Source organism: Xenopus laevis, chromosome 8L, assembly GCF_017654675.1.
Source record: "Xenopus laevis strain J_2021 chromosome 8L, Xenopus_laevis_v10.1, whole genome shotgun sequence".
Classification (NCBI taxonomy): Eukaryota; Metazoa; Chordata; class Amphibia; order Anura; family Pipidae; genus Xenopus; species Xenopus laevis.
Window position 1 is genome coordinate 16,138,821 of NC_054385.1, and position 23,082 is coordinate 16,161,902.

Below are 23,082 nucleotides of genomic sequence, written 5' to 3' on the forward strand. Positions count from 1 at the left end.
GTCTGCAGGAAGGTCTTAATATTAGAATGTAGGGCCAGTTGTTATTGTAGGAGAATTGAAATGGCATAAATCTTTACCTTGAGAGAACAGACTCTTAGGCCCTGGTCCAGAGATCTCTGGGAGCACCAAGAGTTGTACATGAGGCAAACTTGGTTATAGGAAGAGGCAATGGTTTTGTGCGAGCTTGGAGGAGTGTCTTAGCTATTCTGTTGGAGATGCCCTTGTTCCCCCAGATGGAGGTCTCAATAGTCATGCCATTAGGAAGAGCCTGGCCAGGTTTGAGTGGTAGCTGGGACCTTGAAGGAGGAGGTTGGGTCTCTGAGGTAAGCCACATGGGGGTGCAATGGAGAGTTTGCGTAGGTCGGAAAACCCGGGCCAGTACAGTTTTATAACAATGAATAGACTGAGCCGTTGTAGTACTGGATAAATCATGCGAATGATGGGAACACATAGACTAGGTTGAAGTCCCATTTTATTGTCAATGCATCTATCGCTAGAGCTTGCGAGTTTTGATATCTGGCACACTATTGTAGAACCTGGCAGTTCAATCTTGTCGCCATGAGATTTACTTGCTGGAATCTCCCTCTTGCTGTGAGCTGGAAGAAAGACTGCCCTGTTTAGGGACCATTCTCCTGGATCTAGTGCAGTTCTGCTGATTAGTTCAATTCCAAGTTTAACAGGTTAAAGATGTAGACTGCTGCCAGATGGGCTGCCATACAGAGGGCCAAACATTGCAGTCAGAAGTGGGGCAGATCGTGTCCCAAGAACAGATGACAGCACTGAAGGATGTCATGGAGAGGGGAGGGGAGGGTGCATGGAGTAGAGTGACAGGGTAAGAACATGCCTTTCTTGAGCCCTGGCAATCAACAGCCTTATGGCATGTTTTTTCTGGGTGTTGAGGCATTGCTGTAGCATTCCTGAATAGTTAAGTAGAGAGACAGCACTGAAGTTTGTCTGCTTGGATAGGCACTGAAGCATGTCCATGGAAGTTCTTTGAATGGTAGAACTAAGATGTTAATGCCAAAACCAAAAAAGTAGACGGCAGGTTTATTGCAACTCCCACAAGGATCTCACGCCCTACGCGTTTCTGGATTCAATCCCCTAATCACAGGCATACATCCGAAAAAACACACACGTTATATACAAAAGGTACTTAGTGACCCCTGCTGGGTTCAACATGATACTGCTGTTAAAATCACTCTTTTAATCCTCATAGTAAAACCAACATCCCAAAGGTAAAAACCTCATTTGCATATTAAAAGAACATGCTGTTAATTAAAAGTATACGAACGGAGTAACATGGTTACAGGGATTATTTTAATTAACAGCATGTTCTTTTAATATGCAAATGCGGTTTTTACCTTTGGGATGTTGGTTTTACTATGAGGATTAAAAGAGTGATTTTAACAGCAGTATCATGCTGAACCCAGCAGGGGTCACTATGTACCTTTTGTATATAACGTGTCTGTGTCTTTTCGGATGTATGCCTATGATTAAGGGAATGAATCCCGAAAGGCGCAGGGTGTGAGATCCTTGTGGGAGTTGCAATAAACCTGCTATCTCCTTGAATGGAGTGCCGTCTACTTTTTTGGTTTTGGTGTGATAAAATCGGTGGGGACGCTGCGGACTGAGCACCCAACAAGGAGGAAACAGAACAGCCAATGGGAGGGTAAGCTTTGAGTGGTCTATTTGGTGTGTAAGATGTAAAAGCAGCGTATAAGGCCGTCCACTGAAAGGGGAGAACAGTTTGGTCCTGAAATGAAAAGGTGAAGTAAAATAAAGTAAAACGAAAACCAGGTGAAGGAGCTAAGCTTCAAGGCACCCTACCTCCAGGTAGCAGGATGAAAGTCTTCTCCTACCTCTGATTCCATCCTGCCTTCTAGACAGAAGATGGGATTAACCCTTGTGTACCTTACGCTGCCTAGGGATGTCGCAAGAAAGTAGGTTATGTGAAAAATCCCAAACTTCATTATTTCGTTGCTTGTGCACGAGGTGAGATAGAATAAAACTCACCTCCAAGGTGTTGTTGTCTGCGTTGGAGTTTCCTGTAATATTGCTGGAGCTGGAAAAAGACGTCTCGTTCTTGCCTTCACTGTCTGACTTTTCATCTGAACTTAAGCATTCCAGATCTGTGTCGAAACCAGTAGGGTAACCCATGGCTTGCAAAACCTGTGTAGACAAAAAAAACCAGGATACAATTTAATCTGACAGTCTGAAATTAAAATTCACAGAAACAGATTATTGGAGAGTATGACAAAAGACAACTGTATAACCTATACATATAAGGGATATATATGTCTAAGTATAGATATAGGGAATATTTTTCAACAGGGTCAGATTGGAGTCTTGGGCAAAAAAAAAAATGGCAGCCCCAGGCGCCAGATGCGGTCCACAGGCCACCAGTTGGACAGCACTGATCTAACGTATACATATTATGCAGAGGAGGAATGATTGGTGCTTGCAAAATTCAGGGCTATCATAGTATGTAACTCTCAATATTATTTGTGCTTATCACAAAGATTTTACTTACTTTTATATTCAGCATTGTATAATTAAGGCACAGCCACAGACACATGTACCTAGTAGGCTTAACATACAGTGTAATAAGTATTTTTAATCAGATGCAGACAAAAGTTTGCAATGTTTCTAAAAAAGTATTGTCAATTTTTTTACTGTATACAATCCATTTTTGCAGCCCACTAAAAAAAGCTTTATTATATTCATTTCTTAAATCAGACTATTGTAAAACTAATAGTGGATTATTTAATAGTCCTGAAACTAGCTATTCCACACACTTGATGAATTTCATTTTCTACCTATATAATTTAAAGGGATACTGTCATGGGAAAAAAAATTTTTTCAAAATGAACCAGTTAATAGTGCTGCTCCAGCAGAATTCTGCACTGAAATCCATTTCTCAAAAGAGCAAACAGATTTTTTTATATTTAATTTTGAAATCTGACACGGGGCTAGACATTTTGTCAATTTCCCAGCTGCCCCTGGTAATGTGACTTGTGCCTGCACTTCAGGAGAGAAATGCTTTCTGGCATGCTGCTGTTTTCCCATCTCAATGTAACTGAATGTGTCTCAGTGAGACATGGGTTTTTACTATTGAGTGTTGTTCTTAGATCTACCAGGCAGCTGTTATCTTGTGTTAGGGAGCTGCTATCTGGTTACCTTCCCATTGTTCTTTTGTTTGGCTGCTGGGGGGAAAAGGGAGGGGGCGATATCACTCCAACTTGCAGTACAGCAGTAAAGAGTGATTGAAGTTTATCAGAGCACAAGTCACATGACCAGGGGCATCTGGGAAATTGGCAATATGTCTAGCCCCATGTCAGATTTCAAAATTGAATATAAAAAAATCTGTTTGCTCTTTTGAGAAATGGATTTCAGTGCAGAATTCTGCTGGAGCAGCACTATTAACATGGTTTCCCATGACAGTATCCCTTTAAGGATCGCACACCCAATTTTATTGGGCCAGAGATGTAAGTGTCTAAATTTTTGATGTAATAAACTTTATTTTTTTAAATTGGGTGTGCGATCCTTAAATTATATATGTGTATTCAGTTTTTGGAGGCATTCATTTGGGCGGTCTCCTTGGGAACTGAACCCCAGAAATAAGTTAATATAGGGTGTGCGCCTTCTAAACACGAATTTCATTTTTTGTCTGGGAAAACGAATATCTAAAATGCAACGAAACGTGTATATCTCCCTTTCTCACGGCCACTAGCCACAATACAAACCTTCACTGCGACGTAAAGTTTGGCCGTCTTCTTAGATGGCCCAGAAGCTTCATGTGTTGTGCCATCTACATCCACAGACATGGTGAAGACTGGTGCATGAACTGGACCAGACTGTGACAAGAGCTTGTACTGCAGACCAGGTCGAATCTGGTTAAGTCGCATTAGTGCATTCATAGGCTGGTTAGGGTCTATGGGTTTGCTGTCTAAAACTGTGAAAATAAAGGTTCAGTAAGGGCACATACATTATCTTTATAACATTTTTCAGTGGTCTCCTCGCTACTACAGCACCTAAGCCTACTGCTTATCATTCAGGGTTTACTCTGAGACTAGATAACCCAGTATTCTGTTCGTTTTTACCAAACAAATGATTTTTTTCCCCACAATTACATTTCTGTTGATGCCATTTTAAAGGGAACTAAACCCTAAAATTTATATAAATGCCATATTTAATACACAGTTATGATATCCAAATAATCCAAATGTTTAAAAAATATTTCTTTTTTTTGTAATAATAAACAGTATATTGTACGTGATCTAAACCAAGATATAATTAAGCCTTATTTTACATGCTTTTCCAGTAAACTTAAGGTTTGAAGACCCAGATTACAGAAAGACCCATTATCCGGAAAAACCCATGTCCCCAGCATTCTGGATAACCGGTCCCATACCTGCACTAAACCATCCTTAAAGAAGAACTAAAACTTACCTAAAGAAGTAGCTAGAAATGTTGTACATTATGTCTTGTGCTTCTGTACCAGCCCAAGGCAACCACAGCCCTGTAGCAGTAAAGATCTGTCTCCCCAAAGATGCCCCAGTAGCTCCCCATCTTCTTTTCTGCTGATTCACTGCACATGCTCTGTGCTGCTGTCACTTACTGAGCTTAGGGACCCACTCACAATATACAGTACACATAGAATAGAAATGTCACAATATAAGGCTGATTATTGATACAGATAATTACTACATGGCAGCACAGGAACCAGTGCAATTAGCATCAGAATTTAAAGAATAAGTAAACCTTTAAAATAAGTGAATGTAAAATTGATGAGGGGGCTATTCTAAGCAAGTTGGCAATTTACATTCATTATGGGTTTTTTTATATTCAAGATATAAAGGGATACATGTGGTGTTAAAATGAATGAATTTTGTTACAACAGCGCCACCTGCTGGTCAGTCTCTGTCCAGTCTGACCACCAAGTGTTCAAGGAAGTTGTCAGGAGAAAGAAAGAGGCTGCTCTGATGTTCTTCTGCTTAGGAAAGATGTGAGAAAGGTTTCTAATTGTTTTCCTAAGCAGAAGAACATCAGAGCAGCCTCTTTCTTTCTCCTGACAACTTCCTTGACTACGTGGCGGTGAAACATTAACCAGCAGGTGGTGCTGTTGCAACAAAATTCATTCATATTAACATTTCATGTATCCCTTAATATCTTGGAATGAAAAAAAAAAAAGAATAATGAATAATGCCTAGAATAGCACCCTCATCAATTTTACATTCACTTATTTTAAATGTTTACTTATCCTTTAATAATCAGCCCAGTAGCTTTAGCTTATATTACAGGGGAAGCTCATTTTCTGCTGGATAATTAGTGACGACCCCTAAGTTTAGCTTCTCAACAGCTGCTCAGAGCCCACTGAGCATGTGAGTGTCACAGACACTTTCCAAGATGGTGACCCCCTGTGACAAGTGTGAAGTCCCGGATCATTGCTGCTCTTGACAAGCTGAAACTTTAGGCTGGTGCAATAAGTTTAGTATATAAAATATGCCATTTTTAGCCACATTCATTTTTAGGGTTTAGTTCTCCTTTAAGGTTCAGCATCTTTATATTATTAATGACAGTGTGGTCTGAGCAGCTGTTGAGAAGCTAAGCTTAGGCGTTGTCAGAAATCATTCAGCAGAAAATTAGATTTTCCCATCACATAAGCTCATGCTACAAGGCTCATTATTAAATTCCGATGTTAATTGTGCTGGTTTCAAAACTGCTGTGCCACAATAATAAATAATAAATCAGCCTTGTATTGTGACATTTATTATATATTCAGCATATTGTGCATAAGCTCAGTAACTGACAGCAGTATGTGCAGTGAGTTAGCAGTGAAGAAATTGGGAGCTACTGGGGTATCTTTAGTGGCACAGATCTTGACTACTAAAGGGTTGTGTTTGCCTTGGGCTGGTACAGAGGCCTAAAACATAATGTACAATATTTGTGCCCTGAAACTATTTCTATATGTAATAAAAGGTTTATCCAATTGCAGCAATCCCAGCAACCAATAAGAACTGTACCAAACTTTTTACAATTTATTACTAGGGATACACCTTTGTGCCGAATACCGAACGGAATATGCATATGCAAATTAGGGGTGGGAAGGGGAAAGCATTTTTTACTTCCTTGTTTTGTGACAAAGATTTTTTCCCTGCCCCTAATTTACATACGCAAATTACAATTCGGATTCGGTTCGGCCGGGCAGAAGGATTCGGCCCAATCCGAATCCTGCTGAAAAAGGCCAAACCCTGGATTCGGTGCATCCCTATTTATTACACAAGGGGCATAACAAGAGAGAATCAAGAGAGATTGATGCATACTTACGTTAAAAAGGTGTGTAAACACTACATACAGCTATCTAGATGTCTTTCCCTATAACATTCATTGCGAGTGTCTTAAGGTAAATGATTTTATTTTGATACAGAGGATTAACTTCGGCACTTGCATAAACCTCAAGACATTGCTGAATCTTTCATTTGGAGTGCAAGAAGAACTTACTTTTGCTCAAGTTTCGTTTCAATTTCTTATTTGGATCCTTTTCGTCAGATGATCCATCATCAAACGGCCTTTTTAGACAAGAACCTGAGAGAGAGATATCAGGAATATTAGCAAAGCCCAAAAGATTAAGTCAGCAGTAAAACCAAACCATTTACAAATAATACCACAATAGCCATGGTTTGGATGCTGTATCAAGTATAAAATCCAAGTGCTCACTAGAGCTATACTATAGCCTTTATCACCAATGTAATTTAAATGACCCAATAATTGGGAATAATATGTTAACAACACAGCACAAATAATACATAGCACCGTATTGCACCAATGTACCATAAGTTCATGCTCCTCAGTATGTAAAAGGGTTTTCCACATTTGATTAATTTTTAGTCTGATGTAGAGAGTGATATTTTGAGAAAACTTGCATTTGGTTTTCATTTTTATTATTTGTGGTTTTTGGAGTTATTTAGATTTTTATTCAGCAGCTCTCCAGTTTGCAATTTCAGCCATCTGGATGCTAGGGCCTAAATTACCCTGGCAACCATGCATTGATATGAATAGGAGACTTGGATATGAACAGGAGAGGTCTGAATAGAAAGATGAGTAATAAAAGTAGCAATAACAATAAATTTGTATCCTTACAGAGCATTTGTTTTTTAGACGGGGTCAGTGACCCCCCCATTTGAAAGCTGGAAAGAGTCAGAAGAAGAAGGCGAATAATCAAAAAGCTATTTAAAAAATGCCTAGAATTAGACATTCTATTATGTATTAAAAGCAGTGCTGGACTTGGGGAGGGATGCACAGGGATGCCATCCCTTCACTTCTTTATTTTTGCGAAATAGCATCCCCTCAGAGGGGATGCAAGAGTTTGGGATCCCAGAAGTGTCTTTTGCTCCTCTCCACTTCTGCATGCAAATACAATACAGAGGTAAAATATAATATAGTTAAATATATAGAGGATAAAAGGAGAGAAGCGATTGCTGGGAGACAAATATAAAAGAGATAGAGAAGTATTAAACAGATAAAGAAGGTGGAGGCACCAGAGAGAGTTATAGAGAAAAGAAGACAAGAAAACAGGAAACAAAAAGAGAAAATTAAGGTATTAAACAGAAGCAGATTAAGGAATATTGAGAGAATGATTTGTATGAAATAATCTTGGGTAATATAGAATATGATGGGGTTGATATGACACAATAAACAGGCACGGAGCTGTGTTTGAAGAAGCTGTATTGGCAGCCAAGAAAAGTCATATGCACAATTTTAATTTTGGGGTCCCTACAGGTTACTTACGTAAATCTATGCATACTGGGCATTAAACTGTGCATTAGAAGGAAATATCAAAATGGTTTTGCTTTAAAGTGGGTAAAACCAGAAAGTATTGGTGCGTGAGGCTTATTATAACAATGGGTGTGGCTTATGGTGTGGGAGGGGCTTGTTTTAGCACTCTCACCACACAGAGCATCCCTCCACTTTTTTCATTCAAATTCAAGCACTGATTAAAAGTTAACTTAAAAGTGAACTACCCTGTAAAATATGTAAACTAGAGACAAATCCTTTATTTTTGATCTATGGAGATACTAAATCTACAATTAGTACAGATATCGGTATATACAGTATGTTTGTATAGATAGGTTGGTTTAAGTGTATATATGTATTAGGGATGTACCGAATCCACTATTTTGGATTTGGCCGAACCCCTGAATCCTTCACAAAAGATTTGGCCGAATACCAAACTGAATCCAAATCCTAATTTGCATATGCTTATTAGGGGTGGGAAGGGGAAAACATTTTTTACTTCCTTGTTTTGTGACAAAAAGTCACACGAATTCCCTCCCCGCCCCTAATTTGTATATGAAAATTAGGATTCGGATTCGATTCGGTTGGGGAGAAGGATTCGGCTGGGGAGAAGGATTTGGCCGAATCCTGCTGAAAAAGGCCGAATCCCGAACCGAATCCTGGATTCGGTGCATCCCTAGTATGTATGTACTGTATGTTCACTGGGGATCATTTGGAGGGGTTGAGCTTGATAAACTTTGTTTTTTTTATACCCAACTTAACTACAGTATGTATGTATGTATGTATGTATGTATGTATGTATGTATGTATGTATGTATGTATGTATGTCTGTAACCAGTCCCCCTTGACATCACATAGTATGGTGTGCTACAATATTATTGCATGACCTGGTAGTGGCTGGTCAACATCTAAGAAAATTGTTGGAGACTGCTAATCTTCATCTTCAACCATCTGCAGAAGACAAGGAATCAAGGCCCCCCATAGACGCAAAGATTTTTCTTTGATGAGCGATCGATTTTAGTGCAATCCAACCACTCTGTCAAATTATCGTGAGGTTAGTGGGAATCGAACGATCGCGCATCTAACATTTTTTCGTCTGACATCGGTCAGAAAATTGATCGGCCAGGCTAGAAAATTTTCATCGGTCACAGTAAAATCTTATCTATTGTACAATTGTTTACAGGGCCAAGCAGCCAGCTACCCTCAGTTTTCCTGGCTTCAAGACATCTCATGAAATGGTCTTTTTAAGCTCCCCATAGATGCGCCGATTCTTCTTGCCGAACGACCGATTTTAGGGAGGCCCGACCAATCCTTCGAAATTATCGTGCGGTTAGTGAGATTCGAACGATCGTACATCTTACGATTTTTCGGCCGACATCTGTCAGGAAATTGATCGGCCAGGTCAAAAAATCTTTGTCGGTCCCAGTGCAATCTATCTATGTCTGCAGGGCCAAGCAGGGTGCTCCCCTTTGTTTTCCTGGCAAATTGATCTTTTTAGTTGATGGTCAATTCGTACGATCGTACGATCGTTCTGAGAAGATCGTGGTCTCACGATCAGGATCTGATATTTTAAAAATCTCAGCATCTATGGCCAGCTTAAGTTGATGGACAAATCTCACATTTAAAAAATAGTTTCAAGACAAGCTTGGTCTTACGATAACGAAAAGATCTTTTAAAAATCTATGGCCAGCTTAACTGAAATCACTTCCTATAGCCCTGGATGTGCTTTCTACTTCTATCTACTGTTTTCCAAACAGCTCGAGGTCTTCCAGTTTTAAAGTTTCGTCTTTTCTCGACTGTAGCTTTCCACTTAGCATTTTCTCTTTAACCATCTGTGCTTTTTGAACTGTTCTTTAAGTCAATGTCATATGACGGAGATCCAGCTTTCGGACACTGCTCTCAATTTTGAAACCATATCCTATGCACAGCCTCAAAGAAGCCAGTTCCAGGAGCAGCAATGCAACCACAAACAGTGAACCCCCTTCACATTTGATTGTAGGGATGGTATGCTTTCCTTTGAAGGCTTATCAACAAAGAGATGATGTGCTTTAGCAAACTGCTCTAATTTAAACTCATCTTTTTACAGAACATTCTCTCAGAAGGATTTAGGGCCCTTACACACAAGTCATTTGCCCGGTGTTCCATCACAGGAGACCAGGAAAAAAACGCACCCTAGTCTTTATTACGGGCATGTGCTGAAATAGCCACATCCAAGCTTCAAATGCAGGTAGAACACAACATGATGCGGTGGAACTGGCAATGGGATTTATAACCTTGTGTCTGAAGGTCACCTTGAATCATTTTGGCCACGGATTTTACCACTCGTCAACAATCTTTGATCAAATTTTCTCTTGTTTTCGAACACAGTGAGACAGTGCCACGAGCCTAAAACGTCATGATAACATTGTGTAGAGTAGACAAAGGTCCCGTCACCACCTCACAGTTCTCTAGTTTTCTTTCCTCCCTGTTTAGTGTGGAACATAGACAGACAATACAGCAGAATAAGAAACAACTTTAATAACCACCTGCTTCAAAGCCAAATATGTTGCCACTAATTATGTCCATTTTAGGATCTTAGTGTGGAATAAGATTTAGTTATTGTTTCCACATTTTTCGTTGCTCGATTGTGCATGAGAAATATTTTAATAGTTTATTGTTCTGCCCCAGGAGGAGACTGACTAGACATCTTCACTAGACCACTACGGCCGTGCATGGCTGTACGTTTTGTAGAGGCACAAACACAAACAAAAGTTACGTTGGTTTGGTGTGTAGCCAGACATTAATTCTGTGGATAATTTAGTTGAATATTAATGATGGTTTAGTGCTCTGTTCGTTTTTGCCGTTTGAGGTGGGGTAGCAAAAGGCCCTTGTAGCTACAGTGCTGTGGAATATATTGGCACTTTATAAATAAATTATAGTACATATGGTTTTCAGGTTTTTTCAAAACTAAAGTCAGCTAAAACTTTTCTCAATGATATCCCTAGGCAAAACTAGCTATACTAATGCTTACATAACTTATATGGTAGATTACTTAAACTAATAATAATATCCCATCATCGATTAATGCTACAATGGAATGCAAAGGAGATAAAAATCACAGAAAAACACTGATTCCTGGTAGTTTGTGTCAGAGAAATGTAACCTGCTATGTTCTCAGGAACAATCTACAGGTACATGCGTTCTTGTGTCTAATTACTGAAGGTTTGTCATGTGACTGTTGCTTTAAAAACTTTTTACCTTGAGAAATCCCTTTACTGAACTTGGATTTACGGATTCTGGTTTTAGTAGCTCTTACTTACCTTTAAGTTAAAGGGATACGGTCATGGGAAAACATGTTTTTTTTCAAAATGCATCAATTTTGAAATCTGACATGGGGCTAGACATATTGTCAATTTCCCAGCTGCCTCCAGTCATGTGAATTGTGCTCTGATAAACTTCAATCACTCTTTACTGCTGTACTGCAAGTTGGAGTGACATCACCCCCTCCATTTCCACCCCCCCCCCAGCAGCCAAACAAAAGAACAATGGGAAGGTAACCAGATAGCAGCTCCTTAACACAAGATAACAGCTGCCTGGTAGATCTAAGAACAACACTCAATAGTAAAAACCCATTTCCCACTGAGACACATTCAGTTACTTTGAGAAGGAAAAACAGCAGCCTGCCAGAAAGCATTTCTCTCCTGAAGTGCAGGCACAAGTCACATGACTAGGGGCAGCTGGGAAATTGACAAAATGTCTAGCCCCATGTCAGATTTCAAAATTGAATATAAAAAAATCTGTTTGCTCTTTTGAAAAATGGATTTCAGTGCAGAATTCTGCTGGAGCAACACTATTAACTGATGTGTTTTGGAAAAAACATGTTTTTCCATGACAGTATCCCTTTAATATAAAATATATTAAGCTTTGTATAAAGCTCTCTTGTACTTTAGGTTTATGTATAAAGAAATCTTCATTATCCAGGGAGTTCAGAAAATAACAATTAAGATAATACGCAGAATTAATTTTCAAGATGAACTGTGTTAAAGTATACTGTCTACTCAAACATTCTAAATGCGGTATAGGGGGTTGCAAAGCAAAATACTAGTTTCAATTCCTACTCACCTTCTCTGTCTGAATTTGACCAGGAATATTTTTGGAAAGGTTTATTAGAAGGTAGAGGGTCCATTTGTAAGACTTTGTATATCTGTCCAAAGGCCAGTAAACGGAGAGCATGCTGAAATAAAGGGCACATGAAAAATATCTCAGTGTTCATAGCAAAAATTGAAGAAACTGTAACGTCTAAAAATGATTGTTTTAAAGGAATGACAATACAATGTACTGTTGACCTGCACTGGTAAAACTGGTGTGTTGGCTTCAGAAACACTACTATATAGTATAATGCCCAGGTTAAAATCAAACTCAGGACTTGAGGAGAACAAAAGCCTAACTAAAGAAGTAGGCCAGACATGTTCTACATTATATCTTGAGCTTCTGTACCAGCCCAAGGCAACCGCATCCCTTTAGCAGTAAAGATCTGTGTCTCCAAAGATGCCCCAGTAGCTCCCCATCTTCTTTTCTGCTGATTCACTGCACATGCTCTGTGCTGCCGTCACTTACTGAGCTTAGGGACCCACTCACAATATACAGTACACATAGAATAGAAATGTCACAATATAAGGCTGATTAGTAATTAATACAGATAATTACTACATGGCAGCACAGAAACCAGTGCAATTAGCATCAGAATTTAATAATCAGCCCTGTAGCATCAGCTTATATTACAGGGGAAGCTCATTTTCTGCTGGATAATTAGTGACGACCCCTAAGCTTAGCTTCTCAACAGCTGCTCAGAGCCCATTGAGCATGTGAGTGTCACAGACACTTTCCAAGATGGTGACCCCCTGTGACAAGTCCAAGTCCTGGATCATTGCTGCTATTCAGAAGCTAAAACTTTATCCTGGAGCAATAATTTCAGTATATAAAATATGGCATTTTAGTCATTCATTTTTAGGGTTTAGTTCTCCTTTAAGCATTGCATGTAAATACATACATACATTATGACAATTTTTAGTTCATCTGTTTAGTATAGATGAGCCTACGCTGAGCAACTTTTCAAATTCAAGTTATTTTTTTATAGCATGTTAATGAATAGTATCCCTAGTCTGCAACTAAAAATAGTATTGGATCATTAAGGCCACTGACCGTAGCAACTAAAAAAACAAAACAACAGACAAACAAACACACACAAACCAATGACTGATTTTATTGTTTAGCTTTCTAATAAGACCCTATTCCATTATATCCAAGCTGTTGCCTTGTTCCATTCATAACTAAGGGGCTTATTTACTAATATTTTATATTTCTATTTTTTTATATGAACACAATTTGTGGTTTTTAAAATCGCTCTAAAAGTCTAAAAATTTTAGACTTATAAAGTATAAAAACCCAAAAAAACGAATGTGAAACTGCCATGTAAAAGATGTCAAGTTCCATTACAAGTCAATGGGAGCTGCGCTTATCCAATTTGTCAATTTTCAAAGAGAACACTTTAATTAAATACTAATAAAAAGGAATGCATAAGCAATGGCTAAGCTAAAATGATGCTATTTTTATTAGGGATGCACCGAATCCAGGATTCGGTTCGGTATTTGGCTAGGATTCGGCCGAATCCTTGAGCCTGGCCGAACCGAATCCGAATCCTTAAAATCATGTGACTTTTTGTCACAAAACATGGAAGTAAAACCCCCTCGCTCATTTGCATATGCAAATTAGGGTTTGGATTCGGTTCGGTATTCGGCCAAATCCTTCACAAAGACGACAAGTCACCCATAGGTAAACATTTTTCATTATGCTCCTCTAGAGGTATCCAAGATCTAGGGGTAAAGGTCATAGAACAGGTGATGATTCCCCTGAGAGGAGGGGATACTTTACACCCCTTGAATTTGAGGGAAGCTTATTGGATTCTGGAACTGGACACCAGAACACCAACAAGCCTGAACACAAGACATGATCTTATGTATTAAGAGACCTTATGTATTTACCTTGACCTAAGAGAGAAGAGTTAGTTTAAGTCTCTTCCTAAACATTTAATATCTAACACTTAACTTTCTTTAACATAATCACCGGCATTTATATATTGACCCACAGGAGTCTATAAACACCAGTATTGGCTCACTCAATGTAACCCCTATTTAATATACAGTCCTAATGCTTGATCCAACAGAAACCTAAAACTTAATACTTACTGAGTTAGGCACATGTCTCAGCTACTAGCCACAATGGCTCCCTTTGGAGTGCACTGTTATTTTAATCAGCACTATTGATTTTAAATTGTCTAATAAAGAGTTTTTAATTTGGGTATTTATATGGTTAAATTCAACATAAGACACGCCAGAAGGAAAACACACATGTTTCTTTACAGTTTTTTTTCATTGTATTCTTGTATAATTCCTATAGAGGTCACTGTTGTATGGCCTATTTAAGAAAGTGACACAAATGTATCTGTAAGCCTATGATTAAGGGAGTTGCTCCCGAAACGCGTCAGGTGATGTTGATTTGTGACCTGTCGCAATAAACCACCTTCTTTTTAACCAGAGTGCCGCCTTTCCATCCTTTTGCAAATCTGCTTCCCCTATAGTTACTAGGGATGCACCAAATCCAGGATTCGGCCTTTTTCAGCAGTATTTGGATTCGGACGAATCCTTCTGCCTGGCTGAACCGAATCCAAATTTGCATATGCAAATTAGGGCGGAGAGGGGAATCACGTGACTTTTTGTCAAAAAACGAGGAGGTAAAAAATGTTTTCCCCTTCCCACCCCTAATTTGTATATGCAAATTAGGATTAGGTTTGGTATTCAGCCAAATCTTTCGCAAAGGATTCGGGGGTTTGGCCGAATCCAAAATAGTGGATTTGGTGCATCTCTAATAGTTACACCAATGTGATTAGACCGGTAGCCATTCAGACAGATAATCCAACAATCCTAGAGATACAGTACATTTCTAATGCATTACTTATAAATATACACAAATATGACGTTAGGAAAGGCATAAACCAACCAATATCAACCAGCCTGGGAGCTAAGTTGCAGTTCAACCAGATCCACAAAAGAAACCAGCACTTGCAGGAACTTTCCAAAATAAACGTCAATCATACAGTAAAGTTTTATTTATCTTGGAATGTTCCTTGAGTGCTGGTTTCTGTTGTGGGTATGTCAATTTGTGGTCTCTTTTCTGGATCAGAACTACACCTGTCTTTTTTCCAAATTGAGCTGATTGTTCACATTCATTCTATTCTCACTAGATAGATTCTTGGGACACTGGGCGCTGGGGGATGTGGTCCAGCTTTATCACATTGGGCTACCTGGTCGCTGTGTGGCCTTGAACCAGTGTTCCCCCACCAGTAGCTTGTGAGCAACATGTTCCCCCCCTGACTCCTTGGATGTTGCTCCCAGTGGACTCAAAGCAGGAGATTATTTTTAAATTCCAGGCTTGGAGGCAAGTTTTGTTGCATAAAAACTATATGTTCTGCCAAACAGAGCCTCCTGTAGCAGGCTGCCAGTCCACATAGGGCTATTAAAAGCCAATTACAGCCCATATTTGGCAACCCTGGGAACTTTTTGCATGCTTGTGTTGTTCTCCAACTTTTTTTATGTTTGAATGTGGCTCGCAGGTAAAAATGTTTGGGGACCCCTGCCTTAAACTGTCATAAGCCACAGCAGTTTAGTAATTAGGATTTAAAGTAACCATGTGGTTAATGAAAGCTCAAGGCCGGATTTCTCCCCACAGCGTCAAGAGGCCGCCCCGGCTGACGCCCACCCCCCCATGCGCATGTCACCCCCAGGCCTTAATTTGTGGAGAGGCCACAAAGGCTCGGGCCTAGGGTGGCAGGATTTTAGGGGGCTGCATGCTGCCCAACCACATCTACATTGATTCAGAAACACTGGCAATGCACAGGAGATAAAATAGTTTTTTTAAATTTCCCGTGCGTCAATCCCCATTGGTCCGGTACCGCTGACGAAAATTGAGCAAATAAAAGGGAGGGAAGCGGGCTACGAATGGTAGCGGGCCTAGGGGTGCCCATTCTGTAAATCCGACCCTGGCCACCCCTTAAAATGTGCCGCCCAAGGCAGTGCCTTTGTGGCCTTGTCACAAATCCAGGCCTCTGTAAGCTTCTTACTTTATACTTTTGTTTTTATAAACATATGTAATATTGCTTTTGTTCTGTTTTCATCAGTAGTTAACCAAAGTGGCACTGGTGGGCACAGGACAGATTCCACGGGAGGACCACAGTAGCTTGGAACATCCAAAGTTGATTTCAGTGACTTTGTTCTTTAAAGGGGTTGTTCACCTTTAAATTACACTTTTAGGGGACTATTTATCATCCTATGTGGAGTGAAGCATTACTGGTGATGCTGCCCAGAACAAATCAGCAATTTGTTTGAAAGCAAAAGCAAAGGTCTGATTAGTTGCTTTGAGCATCATTACCGGTAAAGTTTCACTCCACTATTTACACCACATGATAAATATGCCCCTTAGTATGAAGTAGAGGGTGATATTCTGAAACTATTTGCAATTGGTTTACATTTTTTACTATTTGTGGTTTTTGAGTTATTAAGATTTTTATTCAGCAGCTCTCTAGTTTGCAATTTCAGCAATCTGGTGGCTAGGGTCCAAATAACCCTAGCAACCATGCACTGATTTGAATAAGAGACTGGAATATGAATAGGAGAGGCATGAATAGAAAGATAAGTAATAAAAAGTAGCAATAACAACAAAAAAAATAAAATAAATGAGTGGCCTTACAGAACATTTGCTTTTTGATGGGGTCAATGACCCCCTTTTGAAAGCTGAAAAGAGTCAAAAGAAAGCAAATAATTAAAAAAATATATAAAATAAAGACCAATTGAAAAGTTGCTTAGAATGAACCATTCTGTAACATACTAAAAGTTAAGGATGAAGCACCCATGTAAGTACTTTTGGTATAACTCAGTGGTCCCCAACCAGTAGCTCGTGAGCAACATATTGCTCTCCAACCCCTTGGATGTTGCTCCCAGGGGCCTCAAAGCAGGTGTTTATTGTTGAATTGCAGGCTTGGAGAAAGTTGTGGTTGCATAAAAACCAGCTGTACTGCCAAACAGAGCCTCAATGTAGGTTGATAATCCCCATAGGGCGACCAAATGGCCAATCACAGCACTTTCTTTGGCACCCCAAGAACATTTTTCATGCTACTGTTGCTCCACAACTCCTTTTACTTCTGAATGTTGCTCATGGGTCCAAAAGGTTGGGGATCCCTGGTATAACTATATTAATGGACCCACAACCATACCCACGTGACAGTCACGATTTTGATAGCTCAACTCAGTACTGGATTGTTACTGAAATACTTTCTCTTTGATCTCCTGCACTGAACAGCTGTAATAGAGCTGTATCAGTTGATTCTAAATGATGGAACATTTCTGGAGGATACCTAAACTCAAAGGTTTTTGCAGATAATGTGGTTGATGGTTGGCACCCTACCAGGCAGAATCCATTTATTAAACTGATACTGTATGCAACTGTGAAAGTGCCATCATTAAACATAAGGAAGTATATGTTTGCATTTATAAATTAATAGCAATAATTGTTTTCATTAACTCTTGAATCCTTTGTTTTATGCAATGCTTGTTTATACAGCAACCAAAGGAGCTTGCAATCTAAGTTCCAAACAGTGCATGGGAGTTATAATAGTTATATTTAAGATACACTTTACTGTACTGTAAGGTTTAATATAATATAAGAAACCAAATTTAAGGTTTCCCAGAATTGATACCATTTTTCCGGTCCATACACGCAAACTGTTGCTTTTTCTTTCCCAGACTTTTCCAAAAATGTACTCAATTTTGACGCGGTCTGATTGGGTTCTACTATATATCATAAACCTGGGCTGTCACATGTTACTCTTGAAACCTTTGTCTTATGACAAATAAAGCATCTCGCAACTATGATAAGATGCCCTGCATAAATGCATGTTGCAGCCTGACTTTATATGGTCTAGAGCAGTGATCCCCAACCAGTAGCTTGTTGCTCTTCAAGCCCTTAGATGTTGCTCCCAGTGGCCTCAAAGCAGGTGATTATTTTTAAATTCCTGGTTTAAAGGCAAGTTTTAGTTGCATAAAAACATGTATACTGCCAAATAGAGCCTCCTGTTGGCTGCAGCTCCACATAGGGGATACCAATACCCAATCACAGCCCTTATTTTGAAGCCCTGGGAACTTTTTGTATGTTTGTGTTGCTCTCCAATATTATTTTATACTTGAGTGTTGCTCATGGGTATAAAAGGTTGGGGACCCCTGGTCTAGGAAGTCCTCTAAGACTCCTTTATTTGATGTGTTTTTTACAAGCCGAAAACACATTTTTCGACATAAACCGAAAGATATTTTGTTTCATATTCATACAAGCAATTATTAAACGGCATCAGGCAATATCCTTCCTAAGTAAATTTTGGTGATTTTGAGTTTTATGTCCCCAGCCCACAGCGCTACCGAGTGGCAAGACTTCTGAAATATCAGCTGAATCATTTGAGTATTCATACGTCACATATTGCATAGTTGTGACGCAGTGAAATCATACTGATCTGGACTATTGAACCAAAAACCCCAAAAACATGCAGAAAATGATCAGAATATTCAACAATTGAATAGGGCAGGCACTGAACATGGTTTTTATGGTTCTATGTTTTTTGTAATTTGTTGAACTAAACAGGGCAAGACTGAAAATAAAAGCCACATTCTACTTCTGACAACCGAGCTAAAATAACCAACCAGTCCAATGAGAAGCCCTCTGTATAATGAGCTGCTTAATATGGAAGCTGGAAGAAGGAGTGTGTTTTGTGTATACAAAAGGCTTCTCCCCAAACTCAGTGTTTCATGCCTTCTCCTCAACATCATTTGAGGCTCCAAAGTCTTTTTACTATTCAGAGACTTTATGGTCACTGAAACATTTGAACAATGTTCTAATTAAAGGGGAACGGTCACCCTAAAAGGACTTTTATTATACAGGTTTTAAGAAATACAAATGTAGCCATGTATTCATGTACTTTTTTTTTTTTTTAATTCTTAATACTGTAGATTACCTGTGCACTATGCGTGATCTCCTCTCTTTCTTTTACTGTCATATAAGCAAGGGCATCTGTAGGCTCTTTCTCACAGGGGTCATGCAGTCCCGACCCTCCTAAAAAGAAAACAAATATATGACCAGAGTATGTGAACTACAGATTGTAAGTAAACAGAAGCCAGGATAGGTAAAAAGCAGAAGAATCGCTAAAAACTATGTACAAATTCTGGTATCGGATCATGGATTTTTTTTTTTTAAATAAATGATTTCCTTTTTCTTTGAAATAATAGAACAGTACCTTTTACTTGATGGTAGGGATGCACCGAATCTATTATTTTGCATTCGGCCGAACCCCCGAATCCTTCACAAATGATTCAGCTGAATACAGACCGGAATCCCGATTTGCATATGCAAATTAGGGGTGGGGAGGAGAACATTTTTTTCTTCCTTGTTTTGTGACAAAAATTCACGTGACTTTCCTTCCCGTCCCTAATTTGCATATGCAAATTAGGATTCGGCCCGGCAGAAGGACAAAGGCCGAATCCCGAACCGAATCCTGGATTCGGTGCATCCCTACTTAATGGTAACTAAATTGGTTATGCCCATTTTTTTTTAGTGTTTCAGTATTTTTAGTAAATTTAAGATGTCAAGAAGATTTCCATCAATGACGGCATAATTTAAAAACATGGGAACAACAAATTTTCCCATTGTCTCCTTGACTAAAAGCTTAAGGGAATGGTAAAAAAATGGTACACTAGTTGGCCCCAAACATGAAGTTGGGCAATTTATTTCACTGTTCCAACTCAACCACTAAATGCGAATTGCAGATAAGCTTCACATTCAGAAAACCTTAGTGTGGTTATTGCGGAGCTCTCCCAACCTCGCTTTCCCCTGTGATCGCCTCTCTCACAAGAACCCGGTCCCTTTTCTACCGTCTCGAACTGTACAACATTTTCCTCACTTCTGAGTGCTGATCCAGATAGAGGAGGCATTCTAATATCAAAGTAGGCTTTTATTCAAGCACACATATTAATGTTACAGCAGTGGGGGTACAAACTAACGCGTTTGGTGCCTGTGATCTCGGCACTTCCTCAGAGTTGCGGCACAGGCAGAAAGCACTATCCGGATCAGCTCTCAGAAGCGAGGAAAATGTATTGCAGATAAGCTATTGAGTTCCTGGTTGGCCAAACCAACTATAAGACCCTTGCAAGTCTATATAATGGTGGTACTGAATTCACCCTAAGGTAGCCTAACCTTATTATGGATTTTTAGGAGCGCCTGCTAATTCTTGGATGTTTATTAACATGGGTTACAACTACTAACAACCACAACTATCCCAACCAAAATATTTGAATAACAAGATGAGTTTTTTCATAACCTAATCTGTTCAACGTGCATCCACATAAACAGAAGTGGATGCAGCGGCTTGTTGTTTTAGTCTTACCAGGGAGGAGAGTTCCAAAAGCTAGGCATTCCATGACCCGTCGTAGGGCTTCACCTGCTCCAAGCGGCCTATTGCAAGTCCCGATTGCCTTCTCGCATATAAGTTCCAGAGGCTTGAGAAAGATAAACAGTAAAAGGTCAGCACTCCTTGTATTTAATGGTTTTTCTAGCTACATTTTGAATACTACATTTTTCCTCTTTTTAATTTAAGGAAAGAAACAGTAGTACATTTTTTTAATACCAAAAATAATCTGAAACCATTCTTCCCAAGAAAAAAAAAAACTCACCCATCCTTTCAGCTGTGCCCAGGTAGGGACTCTGTTACACAGATCTCGCAGAATGCGTAGTACAATTACACAAGATTTTAATCCATTGGCTCTTGCCTGGAATAAACAAAATGGTTTCCAGTTCTGCTGATGTGCTCACGCCTCACCTCAACCTACAGAGGCCTTGGACAGAATCTTATATGTCAATAGTAAATGATTAGCTTCATGCAAATAAATCTACAGAATGGTCAGACATCCATGTTTAGAAAGGGCAGGCTTCCAATAGAACTGAAAAGCTTCATGTAAAAATTGCTTTTGTAGCCTCATGATAAGAATGTGCTAGTCAGGTCTCTACTGAATCTAAACACATCTTGACACCACCAGTGCCACAATCCAGGCCCCCTTTATGGAAGGCTGAACATGAGGCCATACAATGTGGTATGTCATTCATTTTACATTTGACATGACCACTACTTTCTATTGGATATGAAGCATGCCAGCTGAATGCCTCAAATTAAATGAAGGCCTCATTATATTGGCAAGGGTGGCCAATATCTACTATGCCACAAGGACAGCACTGCTGCTAGACAAGCATGATATGAAAGTATAGTTTAATCATCTATTCAGTGCAGATAATACAAAAAATTAAAAATGAAAACCTCATAAGGCTACAATAACAATAAGGTAAGAACAAATTGCCAACCTGAAACCATTTGGCATGTCGCAGAGACGCCAAGGCGTTCAGGCATTTCTGCCTGTCCAATAAGTCCGGAGGATCTTTCATCGCAACATTTTCTACTGATAAAATGGGATAAAAAAAAAAAGACAGATACAATTTGACCAAGGGGATTCTGTCACAGAAAGAGTATGGCAGCATCTGAACAAGCTAATAAGACTCCCAGAGAATGGTTCACAAAGTGCACTGCGATTATATTATCCAAAGGCCATTCAAGTAGTAATGTGCAACACAAAGCAAAAGGAGGCATTCACTTCCAGTTTACATATTGGTAACAGCTATGTACCATCTGGGATCTTATTAAATATGCAAAACATACTTTAGGGCATAGAAATACGCATGTAGCACAATTCATGGCATTATCTGCAATAGCACAATATTGGTTTTAACATGTTTGAATGGATCAAGCTAAAAATGTATGATATTTTGATTTGTGTGGCTGAAATGTAGATTTCTGCGTATACAGATCCTCAAGTGCTAACACAGTTAAGGTAATAACACAAGCTGGTAAGAAAACCCTAGGAGGCCCTCCAGGACATGAATTTCTACAGCACATTCATTTTGTGTAGGCCTGAATTGTTTTCCCTTCGGCAATGTGAAAAGTAAAGCCATAAGTCTAAATTGTAAGGATTGCGGTCTTATTCTATTTTTTCTCTTGCCACTACAGTTACTTTGACTGCATTTCTGGCCAAAAAAATGCAATGCTTGCTGTTTCCAATGGTATTTGAGCAGAAGGTGTAATATTGTTCTCCTCCCTACAGCTTAAAACCACTTTATGGTACTTTGTTGTTGATATCAATCAGTTTAAGTACAGCTAACCAGGATAGATAGGCTTTGTACACACAATAAAACAATTTTAAGATATTTGGTTGTGGATTGTGGTTGATTTAAAAAGGTTTAGATGGACGTCTAACAAGAAAACGTATTTTAACTATCACTGGTGGCAGATGATATTCAAGCAATAAGTTGCTTTGTGACCCAAAAAAACGGATTGTAATCAGCTATGCATTGTTTTTGTATTTTCTACAGCACTCAGCATTGCTTTTGTATTTTCTCCGGAATCTTAATAGCACTTGTGAAGAGATTAGGTTCAACAAATGCAAGATGCCATTTTTGGAGAGAAAGACAGACAAAAATTAATACAAAATAAAGTTTGTATTTGAACCTGAGCTTATTGATTTGGATCCACGATCAGGGGCACATACCTTAGAACAGGGGTCCACAACCCTTTTTACTTGTGAGTTACATTTAAATTTAAAAAGACTTGGAGAGCAACACAAGCATGAATAAGTTCATGGGGATGTCAAATAAGGGTTGTGATTGGCTGTTTGGTAGCCTCTATATGGACTAGCAGACTACAGGAGACTATGTTTAGTTGTACACCTGGTTTTTATACAACCAAAACTTGCCTCCAATTCTAGAATTCAAAAAATAAGCACCTGCTTTGAGACCATTGGGAGCAACATCCAAGGTGTTGGTGAGCAACATCTAAGGGGTTGGTGAGCAACATGTTGGGGTTGGTTGGGGATCACTGCCTTAGAAGGTCAATATGCTATGATTTTGCGATGAAAAATAGCTACTAAATATTATAAAACATCCTTCTATACAAGTTTGCGATTTGGGAGGGTACCTTGCTACTGCTTCTATTACAAACTTCTAGTTTTGAACCTTTATTATAAATGAGTGTTAACCTCTTTCACTGTTTACTGGCGATTTAACCTTGTCATTAAATGACGCTTGCAAGTTTATAAACATCAACCCAAACGATAAATT

The 23,082-nt window shown here is 39.1% G+C and overlaps 1 protein-coding gene across 9 annotated transcripts in view; it reads right to left on the reverse strand.

The window, feature by feature from the left end:
• strbp.L (spermatid perinuclear RNA binding protein L homeolog) overlaps positions 1–23,082 on the reverse strand; it is a 121,786-nt gene that overhangs the window by 16,004 nt on the left and 82,700 nt on the right. For 7 of the 9 annotated variants that reach the window (XM_041572058.1, XM_041572055.1, XM_041572060.1 and 4 more), the window contains 8 exon segments: positions 21,277–21,371; positions 20,595–20,690; positions 20,309–20,420; positions 18,884–18,981; positions 11,896–12,007; positions 6,502–6,585; positions 3,744–3,952; positions 2,014–2,169 (listed from right to left, as the gene is read on the reverse strand). In XM_041572058.1, the coding sequence (XP_041427992.1) occupies positions 2,014–2,169; positions 3,744–3,952; positions 6,502–6,585; positions 11,896–12,007; positions 18,884–18,981; positions 20,309–20,420; positions 20,595–20,690; positions 21,277–21,371 (962 nt within the window). 9 annotated transcript variants of the gene reach the window in all.